General features: G+C 43.0%; 1 protein-coding gene across 32 annotated transcripts in view; it reads right to left on the bottom strand.

The window, feature by feature from the left end:
* TNIK (TRAF2 and NCK interacting kinase) overlaps positions 1 to 17,949 on the bottom strand; it is a 302,307-nt gene that overhangs the window by 54,804 nt on the left and 229,554 nt on the right. For 13 of the 32 annotated variants that reach the window (XM_042853762.2, XM_065557764.1, XM_065557762.1 and 10 more), the window contains exons 13-16: positions 12,115 to 12,225; positions 10,356 to 10,442; positions 8,369 to 8,566; positions 6,438 to 7,574 (exon numbers count right to left, since the gene is read on the bottom strand). In XM_042853762.2, coding sequence (XP_042709696.1) covers positions 6,438 to 7,574; positions 8,369 to 8,566; positions 10,356 to 10,442; positions 12,115 to 12,225 — 1,533 coding nt within the window. The remainder of the gene's footprint in view (positions 1 to 6,437; positions 7,575 to 8,368; positions 8,567 to 10,355; positions 10,443 to 12,114; positions 12,226 to 17,949) is intronic. The other 19 variants (XM_065557771.1, XM_065557776.1, XM_065557772.1 and 16 more) reach the window with 7 other exon arrangements.

The following is a 17,949-nucleotide window of genomic DNA, read 5'->3' as shown; positions in this document are numbered from 1 at the left end:
AGTCCTTTTTCAATTTTAACAGAATCAAACTCATGCGAAACCCAACAGCTTATCCCTTCCCCAGAGCCTAAACTGAACTGTTTGTTTGGAGTCTCTCCAAATGCAGTTCAGTGATAGTTTCGCAACTGTTAGCCAGACCAAACCCAACTTTTGTTTCATTGTGTATTTGAAATGCACAATGTTTGATTTGAACAACCCTTTCAAAATGGCTATACAGGTTACAGACAGTTTTACACTTGCCTTGAAAGCAGTTCCCCAACCCTGCCAAAGCTTACTGCAGGCAGAACCTGGCATTACCGCAAGAGATTATAATTAGACAAGAATATGTATTTTTGCAACATGTTACAACAGCAGTCATTTGACTGCTGTGTTTGCAAAATCTGAGACCATAAATTGATCATATGATCAGGAAATATCACAGTGGCAGTTCCAACCCCTGAAAGATGAGAAAGACCCATAAAAACAGCAATAGGCAATTGAGGACCAAGGCATGCAAAAACACCCTCCTCCTTCAAATATATTAGGCTAGTGATTGGCTTGAGGAATCCAAGTTACCAGGCAGACAATATGGTAAATGAATTTTCAAGACATCAATAGACAATTTATATTTCACACATTTCACACGTGTCCTTTTTAATCTGAAAGGGAAAATAAAGCTTCAAGAGGGTGTTTCCAGCAGATGCATCTGAAGAAGAGAAGCTCTAAGGGTTAAGATCCCAGCGCAAATGGTCTGCAGTGCATTCCCACTGAAAGAAATGTCCTTACCTTCAATATTGAAATAACACCGGGAGTGCTTTCGTTAGATTTGAAAGAAACAATGAACATGGCAGCAAGAAGGTGGTTTGTTTTGTTCTGGAATTAATAAATCTAGCACCTAGTCTTCCATTGTGAACAACAGGTGTGTTGCTAATTCAGAAATGAAAAAAAATTCAATTGCTTTCAGCTCATCCAGATGGAAATACAATCGTTTCAGCCAATCCAGATATAAATGCAATGCATGTGTTATTGAAATCAGATTGTACAAAAGAGCAAATTAGTGTGTGCATAAGCTTATGTTGGAAATCAGCTTCTAAAATAACGAACATTGTATGTGTATATGTAGAAGGAATAATCATTAAATCTTCAAGTAAAAAATGGATCATAAAATTCTTCAAAGAGCCCTTCAGTTGGTATAAATGAACCATTCACTCTGAAGTTGGGGCTCTTAGAGAGACTAATATGGCAAACACAAAATTAGGAAATAGACCATGTCCTTTAGGAAGACTTTCTCCTAAGAATGTAAGGTCTGGGAAGAGTTGTTTAGATCATGGATGACCAGCTAGCATGTCTAAAGGTCCCAACAGAACAACTACACTTTCCCCTCCAGCATACACTTTCAGTGGCAGTTTTGAGGTCAGTTTATAAACTCCGGCAGAGAGGGCTTAGCTGCGTACACAAGGACAGAAGGGATAGCTGAGAGAGAAACAGCATTTCTTCTGAACAAGGATGTAGCTGCATAAATACTGGGATACAGTCCAGTCAGTGACGGCCTCATTTCAATCTGCCTCAAAGGAGTTCCAGTAAATCTGCCTATTATTCAAGCTCAGGCACTAACTACAGCAGCCAAGGATGATGAAACTGGAGTCCCCCAGCCAACTTCTGGAGCTCATTGACAGAGTGCCAAACGAAAATATGCAGCCGATTATAGAATATTTCACAGCTAATGTGGAGGAATAGGTGGCAGAGTAATGTAATGGGGAGGTATGTATCAGAGACCAGGATGCAGGTGGTTGTCCTCAATGGGCAGAGCAGGAATCAGGTTTAGTGGTTAGAGCATGTGTCAACAGCCAGGAGTAGGAGCCCAAGGTCAGAGCTGGAGTCAGAGGCCAGATGCCAGAGCCCAAGTCAGAAATCAGAGCCAAGGGTCAGGACCAGGTTACCTGGAGTGAGGCAAGGCAGGAGCAGGGCTGGAACAAGCAAGCACAGGAGCGACCGCAGCTGTGGGCGAATGCTTCAAGCAACCGAAGAACTGCTGCTGGGCTTAAGAGTTGGTCTGCTGACTCTTCCAACCAATCAGGCAGCCTACTTCAGGCCAGCTTCTGGGAAGACAGCCACACCTTGTCCCCTATGGCCAGATTAGAGACAGCCTGACGGTCTTAATCTGCATGGTGTTTATAGGCTTCTTTGGTGGACTGCAAGTGTTCCTTCCGCTGCCAACGCACCCGATGTAGATGGGAGGCTAAATCAACAACAGCCAATTCTGGGGAGCTCATGGCTAAGTCTCGGTGTAAGCAGAGGTGAAAGCCATCATTTGCAAATAACTGGCTGTGTTGGGTCGTGGCGTGGATTGCATTGCTATATGTGAATTCTATGTAGCACAGCAGAGGAAGCCAGTCATCCTGGTGGGAACTCAAAAAGGAGCAGAGTTACTGCTCCAGGATTTGATGACATTCTGCTTGCCCTTTAATCTGCAGGTGATAGGTGGATGAACTCAATTTCTGCCAGAATTGGGAGATGAACTGAGGACCCCAGTCTGATAAAATGCCCATCAGTAGTGAAATACATTTCCCAAGAAGAGCCAAGCCGTCTCCTGTGCAGTAAGAACAGTACAGTGTGGGATGAAGTTCGCCATTTTTGTTAAGAGGTCTGCAACAACCTGGATTACTGAGTGTCCCTGTAAGCATGGCAGTTCCACAATGAAGTCCATTGATACAGTAGACCAAGGCTGTGGAGGCATGGGCAGAAGCTGCATCTCCACTGCATTATTAGTTTACTCCTCAGCAGCATCCATGCTCTAGACCATCCCCCTGACAGGCCAGCTAGTTGGAGTTTGAGGCCCAATTTAATTCCACAGAGATCTGTGGGTGTGGATGGGAGTTGGGTTACGGGCAATATTTGAGTCATGCTTCAAGCTGACACTGCAAGTGAAGTCAAGCCCTCAGTGCCACAGGAAAAGGGAGTAGAATGGGCATGTGTAGAGAACTGGTGTGTGTGTGGGTGGTGGGGCATTGGAGGACTATTGGATTAAGGTTTCCTGTGAGGCTGTAGAAAGGAAGAACCCAGACTATGCTCTAGTCAGGGCTGGAATAGAGGTGTTACATTCTAGTTCCCTAGGGGACTCCAATGATCACCACCACTGAACTCTAAGCACATGCAGACATTCATTCTCCATACCAGGCAGTAAATTTCACCCTAGCATTGATGGGGCCACCCAAGACTTGGACACCCTCTATGGCTGCAGACTTGGTAATATTGTCTGCGCCCGCTCTGTATCTTGAAGAGAGACCATGAAGAAGTAAGCACGTGCAAAGACTGGCGAGTCAGGGAAAACAGGTCTAAATACATGAATGAGCAGTGCATTGGTGCCAGTTAGGGGAGTAAATGACCCCTCCTCCCCCAGGTTTTTGCATTTGCTCAAAGTTCCATAGGTCACAGAGCCAGGAGACCCTTGCCCAACCCCTTGTAAGCAGTGGCCTTGTACTAAATCAGTATGTCTGCTGCCAGAGCATCACTTCAGCTGCATGGTCACAATGCTGAAATTTGACCCGGCTGCCCCCTGGTACACGTGGAAGGGTAACCAGGCCAAATTTTAGTGAATGGCGCTGTGACCTGGTGCATGGGGTCACAATGCCACTTAGGGTCTCTCTCCACAAAGAGTTGGGGGAGGGTGATTCCCAGCTGGCATAGACATACTACTAAAAATAGTAGTGCACCTGTGGTGCCATGGGCAGCAACAAGCGGTGGCATGGGCTAGCTGTGTTGAGTATATACTCACAGGGTTCAGGCAGGTGTGTACTCAGTATGACTAGCCCATGTTGCTGCTTCTTGCTGCCCACGCTACCACAGTTACACTGCTATTTTTAGTGAGCTAGTGCAAGTATTTCTACATGAGCTGGGAATCACACACCCAGATTTTTAGAGCAGATGTACCCTCATATTTGGCCCAGTGGCTCTGGGCCAAATGGTGCGTCACAGGGAGTCTGTTCCTATATGGCAGTGCACAGGAGAATCTGCTGAGAACTCCACCCCTGACAGCACTGGCTTGTACACTGTGTAAGTGAGAGAGGGGAGACTCCTCAGCTGAGGAGACCGATGGTTGTTGGGGGAGGTGATGAGTGGGGAATGGGATCGGGGTGGGGGCCGGTTGTGGCGTGGGAGGGGGGACAGTGGAGACCAGAATTTGCCCCCTCAAGAAATATCCAAATTGGCACCACTGGCAGTGTGAAAGACTAGCAGGGAGGCCATGATGTTGTTGTATCAACCAGGCAAGGTACTAACAAACTTCAACAGAACTTTATTTTTACAGTGGAAACCTCGTTACCAAGCTGCTGCTGCACCCTCTGTAACTCTCGCTCAGCGTCCTCAACTCCTCCCCCCCTTCCTGTTTCCTGTTCTTTCAGACTCCCAACAGCCAGTGCTCCCAGTTCTAATAATACAAGCAGTATCTAAACACCACAGATGTGGGGAGAATTTTTGTGTGCCAACCAATATCATGAAAAAATTCCCTAGAAGCTTGCTGCCAAAAATGTACAGCATTAAATCCAGGAATGGTACCTTCCCAAACCACCAAGAATGATCCACTGACACAGCAACTCTGTGTACTGCTACCTCAAGGCTCCAGTTTGAATCTCAAACCTACCCTTTTGCCCCAGAACCTGGTAGGCGTGGGGAGATATACGGAGCAGAAACCTCTGCTCAAGAATTAATCCTGCTGACCCCAGGCCTTTTGGGGTCCTTTCTAGCTGAAACAGTAATTTTACACATGAAAAGGATATACAGGGGTAAAATAATCATAATTTTGGATAGGTACTACTCAGACCCTGCACATAAAGTATTTTGGACACTTTATAAGTTCCTACAGGGAACCACCATTTTGTGAAGATCCTTGAACATCCACGTCCCTCTCCCATCTGAATTGTCTCTCTTTAGACTAATACTTACTGCAGGAATTTCATTTTCTGTTTTTTATTAATATTTTATACCTATTGCTCTTTATAAATAATATAAACAACAAGGAATGAGCCATATGGCATTTGGAAAGATTTTACGCCCGTAGCTAAAAGCAGTTATCACTTTGCTTCTAATAAACCCCAGCTGAGAAAGAAATGCGAAGGGAACAAGATCAAAAGTGGGTAAATGTCTGGCTGTGAAGATATGACTCTGGACTCATTAAAACTGCTGATTTTAACCCAAGAATGATCCCGGAGAAAGTAGAGGACTGTCAGTACCAATCCAGAAAAGCTTCAGTGCAATATGTCCATGCAATTTGTATAATTTCTAGCATGGCCAAAAACTGGCAGCCAGAACCGCAACAAGCACCAGCACAGACTAGCTTGAGAACCAAAAATGGAGTCTGTCAGGATACAACCTAATGAACCTAGGGCGAAAAACTGTGAGCACTGGTGACCAGTGGTTCAAAGCAGCCAGCTACCATAATAAAGGAGATTGGCATGTGATAGCAACAAACATGTGCTGTATGATTTGAAAGTATGGTTAGGAGGGGAACCTCTGTTTTTATGTCCACAAAAAATGGAAGATTTAGACTATTTACAGCTAGATTGTACCACCCATGATCATGTTACTCACTCCATAAAAGTAACTCCTAATGAAGTAAGTGTACTAGTGTAAGTGCTGAGAGAGTTTGGGTTGCACAACAAAATGCACAACATTTTAAATACAAAATGCTGAGAGGTGCTAATGAAAATTTTGTAAATACTGATATTATTTACCGGTATATCTATATTGAGCTATCTATGTGTGTATATTTTCTGAAGGCCTAAAATGTGCACTCTAGTTCATTGTATTCCAAAACAACTTCATAGTATTTTTTCCTTTCATTAGAAAATTGACCTGATTATATAGATAAATTAATGATTAACTCTATGAAATTTTGACAGTAAATCACTCCTTCCCTATAAACAAATAAATCTGTTAGTCTTTAAGGTGCCACCAGACTCCTCGTTGTTTTTGTGGATACAGACTAACACGGCTACCCCTCTGATACATCCTTTCCTATAGTATGTATTTCAGCAAAAGGCTTAGGGCCAAATTCTGCTGCCCTTACTCATGCTGTGTCGTACCTTACGTACCAAGAAATGGGGTGACTCAAGGAATCAGATATTACTCACCATGAGTAAGAGTGACAGAATTAGGCCCTTGCACTGGAACTGATGACCAAATCTAGCACTGTTCTCCCTCATCCCAACCAAGAGACAACGTATTCAGTCTTGACTTTAAGAACCTTTTTATAGACAGAACTGAAGATAGTAAAATGCCAGAGGCATGTTTGGAATTTAGAAAAGTTTATTTAAAGCCGTGCTATTAAAGATGGAATTTCATCCTGTTTCCCTGCTTGCTGCCACACATTTCCACCACAGCAAAAACCCAATAGACAGCCCTGATTTTTACAAAGCTAAGGAAGCGCTAAGCCCACTGAAGTTTGGGAAGACATCACCCACCAGAGGCAGCTCAGAGTTAAGTTGTCTGACATCTCTCAGATCAGGAGTGCTCGATGACAGGAATGTCTTGATCACAGGCAAATTTACAAAACTTTTTCCATTACATACTTGAGGAGAAAGCTTGGGAGAACAATAGGAAGAATTAGAGAATGATTCTGGGGCTACCTGTGAAGACATGCTATTTGGAGCATTGCCCCTGCCAACTTCAGAAGCCTGAATCAGATTGGAATTAAGGGGAAAGGAAAGTAAGTCCACAGAAGATGAACGGGAGCGAGAAGACAAAGGAGCCAAAATGACTCCATTCCAATGAGAACATTGTGGAGAAAGACCAAGAGATGGAAGGGGAAGCTGATCCATGCTTCTTCCTATTTTCTGTTGCATTTGTGTACGATGGATCCCTGTAGATGGCAGGAGTCCTGGGATACTTTCAAAGGAAGCATGGAGCTTCTTATGAAGGGCTTGAGTCTTCATTTTTCTTAAAATGTGTTCTGGGCTAGAAGCACTTAGGTCTAGGTGATCACACATCAAGTCAATATTGTTTAATGATGGAGTGCTTCTTGAGGGAAATAAGGGACTTGTAGGCATGAGTGAGGGAGCAAATTTTCTTCCCCTGTCTCCATTATGTTCTTTAAAGTCCATTTTCACTCCGTTACTAGGCAAATGTGAATTTATTCCTTTTGAAACATGAGGAGAAGAAACACACGTCACCTCCAATCCTGATTTCCTAACCGGACTACATCCTTGAGAGCGAGACCCTTTGAGGGATATCACACCATCATTCTTTTTTGATCGCTCTTGATGCCCAAGTCTAATTTGAGAACGTGTCCAGATGGCTTCTTCTCCCTTCTGGGTGCGTTGCTGTACCTGGGATCTTGGTTTAGAAATCATAATAATTGGCGGAACATGTCTTGGCTTAGCAGAGACTAATGGGTTCACTTGCCGAGGATCTAATGCTTGTAGGTATTGCAGATTTGGTTTAGCTGAGGGTTGTGACTTGGAAAGATTAGAAGAAGGCTTAATGTTGGATTGTGGTGCTACATCTTTGCCAGTAATGAAGGGTGCCAAGTGTCTGGCAACAGATGAGTGATTCTGCTTAGCTGGGAGAACAGGCGAGTTATTAAGATATCGTTGCTGTACCTGGGAGTAGAATTACAAAATTATACTATTAAAACACACTATTCTAGGACAAACAGTAATAATGGACAGTGTTCTTTCTGGGTAATAAAATATCTCTGGGGTAGGGGAAAGGGAAAAGGAATGCATATGATCCAGAGACTGTACTGCATGCTTGCATGTGTGCATCTCCTTCAATACTGGTCAGTAAAATTATATCTAGTATTCACATCTCACTTTTAAAATAAGCATTACTAGATGCTGTGTCCTGTTTTTGGATTTTAAAAAAAGCAACAGAGATTGTGTTCCTGAAAAGCACAAAACAACAGTAACTATATAGGACACTTGGTACCATATAATCTCTACGACAGGAAGGAACACCCTTCCAGTGCATATCACCGCAGCTTCGAATTCAGTACTTAACTAGAATGTGAACAGTGTAAAGGAATCCACTTCAGAGCTACTGAATTGCACTGGACCACTTTTCATCCAGCAACTCTCACCATAATAATAATTACAGCAGAAAAGAGAGCATCACATTCCTAGTCTTGGCCTGGCTTCAGGAATCCTCTACAGTAATTGAACCACAAAGTAAACAGGGACTGGCATTCTGGAATTCCCATTCCTTTAGCGTTCCCTCCCAATACTGTAAGTGAAAAGTAACCCCACTGTAGCCCATGGAATTACACTGGGGTAAGTGTAATTTTCAGTGAAAGACTTTCAAACAGAACTACATCCCATCCCAGCTCTCCATTTATAAGGGGTCACTTTGTGGGGACAAACAAGGATCTGGCACAAATGGACTCAGTCTTTCCTACCTCCTTGGCCCAAGCTGGCTTCTCACTTGCATTCATTCCCTCCTTGTAATGGTACAGCGGCTTCTTCTCTGCTGGCCTCTGGTCTTGCCGTTGCTGCTGCTGCTGCTGCAGGGAGACCAGGTAGTCTCGCTCCTGTTGAAGTTGCCTCTGCAGCCTCTCCGCTTGTCTCTGCTCCTCTAACTGTTTGCGCTTATACTCCTACCCAAGAACAACACCACCGTAACATGGGTGTGAGAAGCTGTATAGAGATAGTCAGGCTAGTGTGTGAGCGATCAGATATTTATCAGTTTGGTGAAAAATAAACCCAAATAAATAGCATGGCTTAGCCCTATGAAGCCAATCAGTTCTTAAGCCTGTGGGGGCCCAGTGAAGGAGTAAACCATAAAGAAACCTGGCGAGAGACATATTCTAAGAGCCAGAACCAAAGAATCCTGCGAATTTTAATTCCAGCTTTGACACAAGTTAGGCTCTCTGCCTCTACTTCTCATATGGAAACTGGGGATGTTAATATTCTTAACGGGGCACTGTAGAAATCAATTACTTAGGGCCAGATTTGGACCCCTTGCTCACACAGGGGAGCAGCTGCTTGCACAAGTAGTTCCACCTAGGCCAATTAGTCTGAGCAATCATTCCCCACTGGAGGAATGGGTTTCTGGCCCTTCATGATTATAAAGAAGTTTGGAAATGACGGTCCCCATCAAGACCTTGTACATGCAGTGCAGCTCCAGGGCCGTCAACATAGTCACTCACCCCCTCTTATGCCAGGGTTAAATTTGGTCCAAGGAGGGCTACATAAGTACTAAGTATATTAACTTCAATCACTGTGGTTGAGATTTTAAAGCCACATTTCAAATGGGAGCTTGGTATCTAAATCTCTTAAGCAGTCTCTATGTTCAAAGAACAGAATCAGGTTCACACTGAGTTGACCAAACAGAAAATCCATTGAATAATTTGAGATCCTTGCTGGGTTTGTAAGTTACAACTGCTTAGCACCAGGTTTTGCAGAGGAGGACCCATCTAGTGGACCCATCTAGTGAGGTGCTGAGTGCCTTCATTTCATACTGAAGCCACTGGGAGTTGGTTGGTATTCAGCAGCTCATAGGAGTGGGTGATTGTGGCAACACTTGAATTGCAGAGCCAATTAATGGATCTCTCTGAAGCACTGGGGCTTTTTAAAGGTTTAATTAATAATCATTAATAGTTAAGTACCTTTAAAAAGGAAGGATTTTTACGAGTTCCCTCTTTCTCTAAATAAAGCCAGTGGAAACAGAGACCAATAATGAGCTCTGTTTTATTGAAAAGAAAACCATAAATACTGATAAATATAACTCTCGCTTTAAACAAAAAAAGAAAAAGGGGCAATTCAGGAGATAATGCAATAAAAAACATTGTCTAAAATGGAAGCAGCATGAGGAGGGAACACAAAATGTTCCTGTCAAGAAAGTAAAACTAATAGTTTGCAAATGAAATATGGCTATCATAACTTGTAAAGCTGAGTGGGTATGCAGAGTACAAGTACATTTCAGTTTGATTGTATTCCAGTACGCTGCTAACGGCCTTAAAAATTACTCTGCAATAAACACAGTGGGGCTGAGAAGCGGCCTGCACTTCTAATGAAGCCAAAAGCATGCCAATGTTACAGAGACAGACTGAGTGAGAAAGGAGCTCGCATCAAGGATATCGAATCAGTGAGAGGTCACGGAATTGAGAGGAAAAAAATACAAGAATTCGGAGCGCGGCTCCATTTGCATTTATGAAACAAAAACCTCAGCATGTTATTCTTAGCAGAGTGGAGTCTTGGAGAATTGTGAGGTTACGAGGTTTATGGGTTTAATTAAATCCGTGCAGCAGGTGATTGTATGCAAGTTACCTACATAGCCCGACTCATTATACTAGCCATTCAGAGGGCATGGGGACACACAGGCACACACAGACAGGCACGCTACAAAGAGAAAGCGGGTAAGCAGGGATGTGGTCTCCCCATTACCAGAAGTAGAGCTTGTTCCTGCAGTAACTGCTGCTGCAGGATCTCTAACTGTCTCTGCTCCTCCTCTAACTGTCGCCTGATGTACTCCTGGAGACATGGGCAGCAAGGATCAGGGTGAAGGGGTGGGGAAAGAGAGAAGAGAAAAAGAGCCAGTAATTCCACAAAGGAAGGAGCTGCTGCATGAAGGATAGAAATGGCAGAAGCACTAAGGGGACCCTGGCTCAAACACAGAGAGATTCAACTGCAAAAGAACACAAAGTCAATTAATTTAAACTGAAAACACTGAGAATTTCACCTGCCTGTAGCTGACTGAAATGACACAAACTTTACATTCTACTGTATTGAAAAAAAAGTAAAAGGCACAGCTATAATTTGAGGGCAACATTTTGTTCCGAGTTACTCCAACATAAATAGAGATTAACTCCATTACAGACTATGCAAGTACTTTGGAATTACACTGGTGTAAGGGAGTTCAGAATTTGAATCTTGAAGGGTGTTTTGTTTTTTTTTTTTTAAATAAATTAGTCTCTTCCATATGAGCAGAGGAAGGGAAATGGTTTTAAGTGGGCAGAACAAAAAAGTGATTCCTTTGGGCCTTTGAAAATCTCCACCTCTGTCCTTTCACTTTCCTTATCTGTAGGATGTAACGTAAGGCCAGGTCTACACTACCAAATTTTGTCGGCGTAGCTATGTCTGAGAAAACTATACCCCTTAGCAGGCATAGCTATGCCAGCAAAATCCCTATTGTACACGCAGCTACACTGACAGTGTCAGCATAGCTAATGTCGTCTGAGGAGGTAGTGTAACTATGCTGGCAGAAAAACTGCTTCTGTTGGCATAAGCTGAATCTACACCAGGGAGCTTTGCTGGTATAGCTATACCGGCAAAGCATTGGTAGTATAGACAAGTATTCCCAACCCTGAAGTGGCATTGCAAGCCTTCATTAGTTAGGGGACAATCCCTTAAGGTCTTGCTCATGGAACACTCCAGTGTAGGCGATGGTAGTTCCAAGGAAGTCAATGGGAATTTCACACACGGTTCTTGAACAGAACAAGGTCTTTAGTGCTTATACAGCATCTTGAAGATGTAAAGCACCTTTGTAAGTTCTGTAGTGTTATCAGAAAAGATAAAAAGTTCTATGGCTACTATGAATTATGCAAAATGTTGCTCAACGGGACAGCCTCAGGACTGTGATATTCGTCTTATTTTCATGAGTGGGGATGAGGGTCAAGCGTTAAGCAAACCCCATTCTAAAGCTGGAAATGACAAATCAGCACTTCTACTCTTTTTATATATTTTCCTCTACTCTTTTTACCCTACTATCCTGAGAAGCCACGTGTTCTGAGAGCTATAAAGAGGTCAGTTCAGGCAGAGGAGGGACCAGTTTTGTTGGGAACCAAGGTAAAGTATTAGAGACAGTAGTAAACAAAAGCTTTATATAGGGAGCGTGGGAGTGGGAAAATGTGTATTAAGTGGCCCCAGAATTGCTGGCCAACAGATAGAAGGGAATTAATACAGTGAAAAGCAATAAACTGGGGGTTAGCAATTAAGCAATTTACTCTTTAGTGATGAAAGTGATCAAATGTGAGAGAAATAAGTCGATTTGCTTTTAACTTATTAAATGAACTGTAATTTACCACTGCTCGCAAATAACTAAAATATCACAATAGACAATAATCCCAAGAGGAAGCAATTTTGACCTCAGAATTCAGCCTTCGATGTTGGGGACTGATTCACCCAGAATCCTCTGCAGATTTACCTGCTCGTGCTCTGCACGCCTCCTCTCTTCCTCTCGACGCATTTGCTCCTCATAATGCCGCCTCTGCTCTCTTTCCTGCTGCTTCCTCATCTCCTTCTCTCTTCTCTGCTGCTATGGGCACAAAAAGCCTAGGTAAACTATTAAGGTATTTGCAAATGCAAATAAAAAGCAGGCAGAAGTTCTCTACGTCACTTAAGAAAAACATTCTTGTCCATGCTTTTCAGAAGCAATTTTACATGGTGAGGGTATGTAAAGGCTGGATTTTCAGAAAGGCCTGCAAAATTGGGTGTGAACTTTTTCCACTACCGCATTTGTCCTATGCAAAAAACAAGGGGCTCTGTTATCCTCTCGGTTGCATGCATGACTCCCAGTGAATTCAACAGATCTTGTGCACATGTGTAACTGAGAGTAGCTGGGTCCTGAACATGTAAGTACAAATATTAAAAAAGTGACACCGATTGCTGCCAAAATCATGACATTTCAGAGTACGGCAGAAACACAAGGACAGGATGGAGGCAGAAAGTGTGTGACAGAGCAGGCTGCTGTATTTTGTCAGCAAGCCTAATGAGGCAAACATATCCTTGGTTGCATACTCAGCCAAAACTGGATGGCAGCATGGATGTTGCTCATATTGGCAAGAATGGGGTGCTTGGTGAGCTTTGTGTGAGAAGAAATGCTCTTCCAGCTCACTGCCATTTCACAGAAGGGCCGATGTCTGAGCTCTGGAAGGCTAGAGGGATGCACCACCATCTCTTCTGTATGCTTTGCAGACAACAGCTGCAATTCAGAGGCTGTCTGCGTCTGCAACCACACTGGCCACCGACAAAAGAGTTAGACAAAGGCAGTTTAGTGCTGACAGACATCCACCCACAGTCCTCGCCTGAGCAGTGCCGCACACAGGACAAAACAGCAGCTTCATCGAACACAAGTGCACTGCTCCCACCCACTTTCAAGAGAAAACAAATGTAGGGGCCATATTGCTGCACTTTATAAATAAATAAGAATCATGTGGGGGGCCTGATCCTGAGACATAAGAGGAGTCTTACTGGAGTGAATGGGACTACTCACTGAGAAGGTAATGCTTGCCTATTATGCTGACAGGATCAGACCTTTTGCATGGTCTTTTTTCACCAAGTTATCTTGTTTACTAAGGAAAATAAAGCTTTTAATCAAGTCATTTGAAGATCAAACTGCTTTTTTATGTGGAAGATCTGCATGTTTGCAACCTCTTTCCTGGAAATCAATATGGTTTTCTAATTACATGCCACTCAGGTCCTACATGCAGTGCATATGCAATATCGATCGCGGCGAAGGGAGAGATGTGCTGACAACGTGCCCGATGTGCTCCAAGACAGAAACGAAAAAGTGTAAAATAATTAATTAGCAATGGGCTTAACTGGTTCCGCCACCTCCACATACAAAGCTGGCTGGCTTTCACTTTCTGCTGCGCTGTTCAAAAGGCATTTCCCAACTTTCTCAACTTGTGCCACTGCTTACCGTTTTATCCACTATACACGTGCCTTTCTACTGGGGGAAAAGTGCATCTTGCCATACTTACACCCCCATTCAAGTTTACAGATACCATCACCACTTACATAACATCTTGCTGGGGCACTTGTTCAGTCCTGAATCTGAGGGAAGAGTGCCAGCTCCCACCAACCAAAACACCTGGTTATGCCTTAATTGATGGGAGTGACTTGTTCAAGTTCAGTTATGAAGAGTTCACTCAACTTCAGGTGATCTGGCTGGGGTGTGGAGGGGAGGTAACCATGAATCTGAGACTAAATAAGCTTTAGAGTCAAAAAGCCTGTTTCTCCTTGCCTTTATACTAGTCTTACTCCAGTGTAAGTCCACTGACTTAATCCTGATTTTCATCTGTGCCAGAAGAGATTCAGGCCCAAGATATTTGAGCTACTCTGGCAAACAAATAATAGAAAGATGGTTGGTGCTGGGCTACTCTGCTCAGAGTGGCGTAAAACAAAAATGCTAGACAACACTGCTTCCACTAGGAGTTTCTTAGGGGTATGACCTATAAGAGAGGGATAGGCTTAGAAACAGGACCCAAAAGCAATAGACACACCTGTATGTTCTCTGCCTGTTTTCTATCCTCATTATGCAAAAACATCAATTCAGTGGATAGTGTGACAGATTGACCACCAGAGGACAGTAGCGTGCAAATATTGGCTAACAGGGACCTTTGGGTCTGTGGGAACTCCATAGGTTCCTGTGCAGTAACACACAGCTGTAATAAGGTGCCAATACACACACACTTCAGAAATTACGTGCATTTTTTTCAATCAGACATCTCTGCCACTGCAGATACAGTTACTCTGGGCCCTGTAGTGGCTAGGTGGATAAGTAATGTTCTGTACTGCAATATATTAGGCAAATCATGTGCATTACAATGGCTCCTATGGAGCTGATCTGTTTTGGGAAAATAATGGATGTATTAAAAATTGTCATTGTGCACATGCTGTATTTAAGAATTTTAAAAAATGTATCACGTGGTGCAGTACAATAGAGTCATGGTCACTCTGAAAGGGCCTTTCACTTTAAAGACACGGGTCTCATTAGGTAGGTCTGCACTGCAGTCTTAGGTGTGATGCAGCTTGGGTAGGCACACCCACGCTAGCTTTCATCTAGCTACAAGAGCTAAAAATAGCAGTGAAAACCTGCTGGAGTAAGTTTCATGGTGGTTAGCAAAGGGAATAGATACCCAGGGTGACCGGATGGGGTTACACAGCTGATACTGCCACATCTTCATGTCTATTTTTAGCTGTGCTACCTAGATTAAAGCTAGCTTGTGTATGCCTACCTGAGCTGCAATCACACCTGCACATCTGCAGTGTAGATATACACTATTAGTGACATGGATGGGAATGGGCATTTGGCTGTATTTTGGGGAAATCTCCCACCGTTATTCTAGTTCCAATGCAGCTCTAATGATAGCAGTGGTGAGAAAGTTAGTGTTGGTCGGCCACTGGCATTTTTACCAGTGTTATTAATCCTGCTCAGAGCAGGAAAATTACATTTTTGTAAAACTATTTACAACTGTAGGGTTCAGAAAGCAAAAATGTCACAGTGTAAACATAGTCACATTATCCACGTTTTATTTAATATTTTATCGGTGTGTGTTATCTTATATATTTGTATTCTTTTTTGAATCCATATGACTGTTTCTGTTGTGGAAATCTATACTTTAAAATACACAGGTCATGGCTGAATTAACCCTGCAGCAGCGGTCATAATTTATGGGAGTTCCTAACTTTTGAGTTCTCAATCTGACACCCTAAAATGTCCTTCTGATGAAATCTCTCTATCAATGGAGGTCATTGTCATTACATGTGTGCACAGACACACCATATATATTTACACACACACACACACACACACACACACACACACACACACACACACACACACACACACACTCATGAAAATGCTCTGTATAGAACACCCCATTTGACAACTAACTGGATATACTAATCTGAACTTCCAAATAACTACTGAGTGCTAAGCTATAATATTGCACTGTTATTTTAATAACACATCAACATAATAAAATAAGTAACGCCTGGCTCTTCAGACTGATATGATGAAGCTAAAATATGTTTGGGAATCTAGACTGAGAATACCGAGCTACTGCATGCCTTCCTGCCAGCATGATAGTCATTTGTCAGGTCACATTATGACCGACTGCAGCTAACAGCTGAGTGAATTAAAGGCCATTTCACCATAGATACTATGAATTAGCAGAAGACTCAGTCTCCTGAGGTGCTGGAATTGCTTCAGCTCACTGCTCTGCTTCTACAGCCAGCAGGCATTCGGAGATGACCTGGAAGCATGACAGAGTGGGTGAAGATTCCAGCACCGCATTGTTTTCTCATCTACCCCTGCCTATGCGGCTGCCAATTTCACGGGCTCTGGCTGTGCTGAATCGATGCTGTTGGAATGACTGAAACAGAGGTTCCTCTCAATCAGGGATTCAGAGCAGCAGGAACATGACAGAAAATGGCAGCAAAAGATTAGAAGATGCTTTTTTATTTGTCTCCTTTTCTCCTCCATCTGTCCATCTTCTCTCCCTCCCCCCCCCACCATGTGATAATGCTTTCCTAAGCCCTGGGTCTATTGTATATGTTCACACTATACAGACCTTTTATTCATATAAGCAAAGACTACCAATTAATTGTGAGTGTATTTATATAGCTTCACAGGTGAGGCTACATGCAGCTTTTTGGCAAGACACAATGAGATCCTATTTATACAGCATTAGAAATGACAGGCTTTAAATATTGATGGTGGGAGCCAAATGAAGGCACAGACACTACTGGGAAGGTCCTCTGAGGCCTGGCATGAAAAGATGACTTCAAAAGAATAACAGTTCACTCTGCTAAACTAGACACACTTGGGAATAGGAAGTATAACTGAGTCATAGAAGGTCAGAACCATGGCACAACCTGCAGGCTAATTCTGAAAGGCAATAATGTTCGTAAGAAGCAGCTCTTGGGAAAAATGCAACTCCTGCTACCAAATGTAAATATGAGTCACCAGACAGGAAGAAGGGGAATTCCAAGTAACAAATGGAAACACATATTCTAAGTAGCAGCGTCTTTGCGATATGCTATCTTTCTAGGCCACCAGTGAAAAAGGAAACATGCCTGAAATACCATCTATTTAGATGGGTCAAGCATTGGAACACAGATAGATATCTCCCATTAATGTATGGGCCAGTTAGGTATTTCCCATTATTGTGAATAAGGGTTCTGTATGCATTGAATGGGAGTTGGAACTTTAGTCTGGGAACATCATGGTTAGCCTAAAGGACCCTATTTTCTATGATAGCCTTCCCACACCAGAAGGCTCAAAGTATAAGCTTTGCAAGCTTTTAAAGACAAAGCAAAGGTAATGGTAATAGGACATTAAGTAAAGGTGACTTAAGTAAAAATGAAAGAATTCTGCATGGATTGCACACCTATCCCAGGTTTTAACTTCACAAAACCAATAATGCAAAGGATAAATCACCACTTTGATATCTGAATGCATGAAAACAATAGCCCTGTCCATATGAAGGGTTTGGTAGTGGTGTAACTAGCCAGGTGCAAAACCAGCATAGATGTGTAGCTGCAGCATGACTGACCTTGTAAGCGGCAGTGGCGCCATGTTTCTACATTAAGGGTTTGCATGGATGCAGTTGCATTAGTGAACATTCTCCTACTCTATACAAGTCATTTGTTTCTTGCTCCTGCAAAAGAAAATGCTGATGGACAGAGTCATAGCTGGTATACATCTATGAGTGGGTGACTGCTGGGGTTCATATGCATGACTTTGTCAATTGCTCCCAGAGTGTGGAATGGATGCTTTTCTGTGCTTTTCATTTATATTTAGATAAATAAATAGCGGTGCTACAGAAATTTTCATCAGCTGAGGATCTGGGCCCTAAAACGGCACTGAATGAAAGTTCATCTATATACAACAAGGCACTCGGATTTGTCTCACGTATTCACTGTAAAGATTTGACCTTTACATTTTCTGCCTAGAAGAAGAAAAGAAAGCTACAAACATTGCACAGGAATGTGGCTACATAAAACATTGGCTAAATGTGTCTGTCCCCAGTGGTGCGGGAACAATGTTTATAGTAGGGGTGCTGAAGGCAGAAACCATGTATTTGGGTTGTTATTACTACGTCAAGCCAGGGGGTGTGGTAACACCCCTAGTTCCAGCATCTATGTTGTTCCCGTCTACTGGTTAGCCTGCACTGAGGAGACGTGCTGATTCAGCCGAGCTTCTAGTTGGAATGGCAGAGGTCTGAGCCTCCTGGGTTCAATGCCTGTTGAT

The sequence above is a fragment of the Chrysemys picta genome, chromosome 9 (assembly GCF_011386835.1).
Source record: "Chrysemys picta bellii isolate R12L10 chromosome 9, ASM1138683v2, whole genome shotgun sequence".
Taxonomy (NCBI): Eukaryota; Metazoa; Chordata; order Testudines; family Emydidae; genus Chrysemys; species Chrysemys picta.
This window is presented reverse-complemented; position numbering and strand designations above follow the sequence as displayed.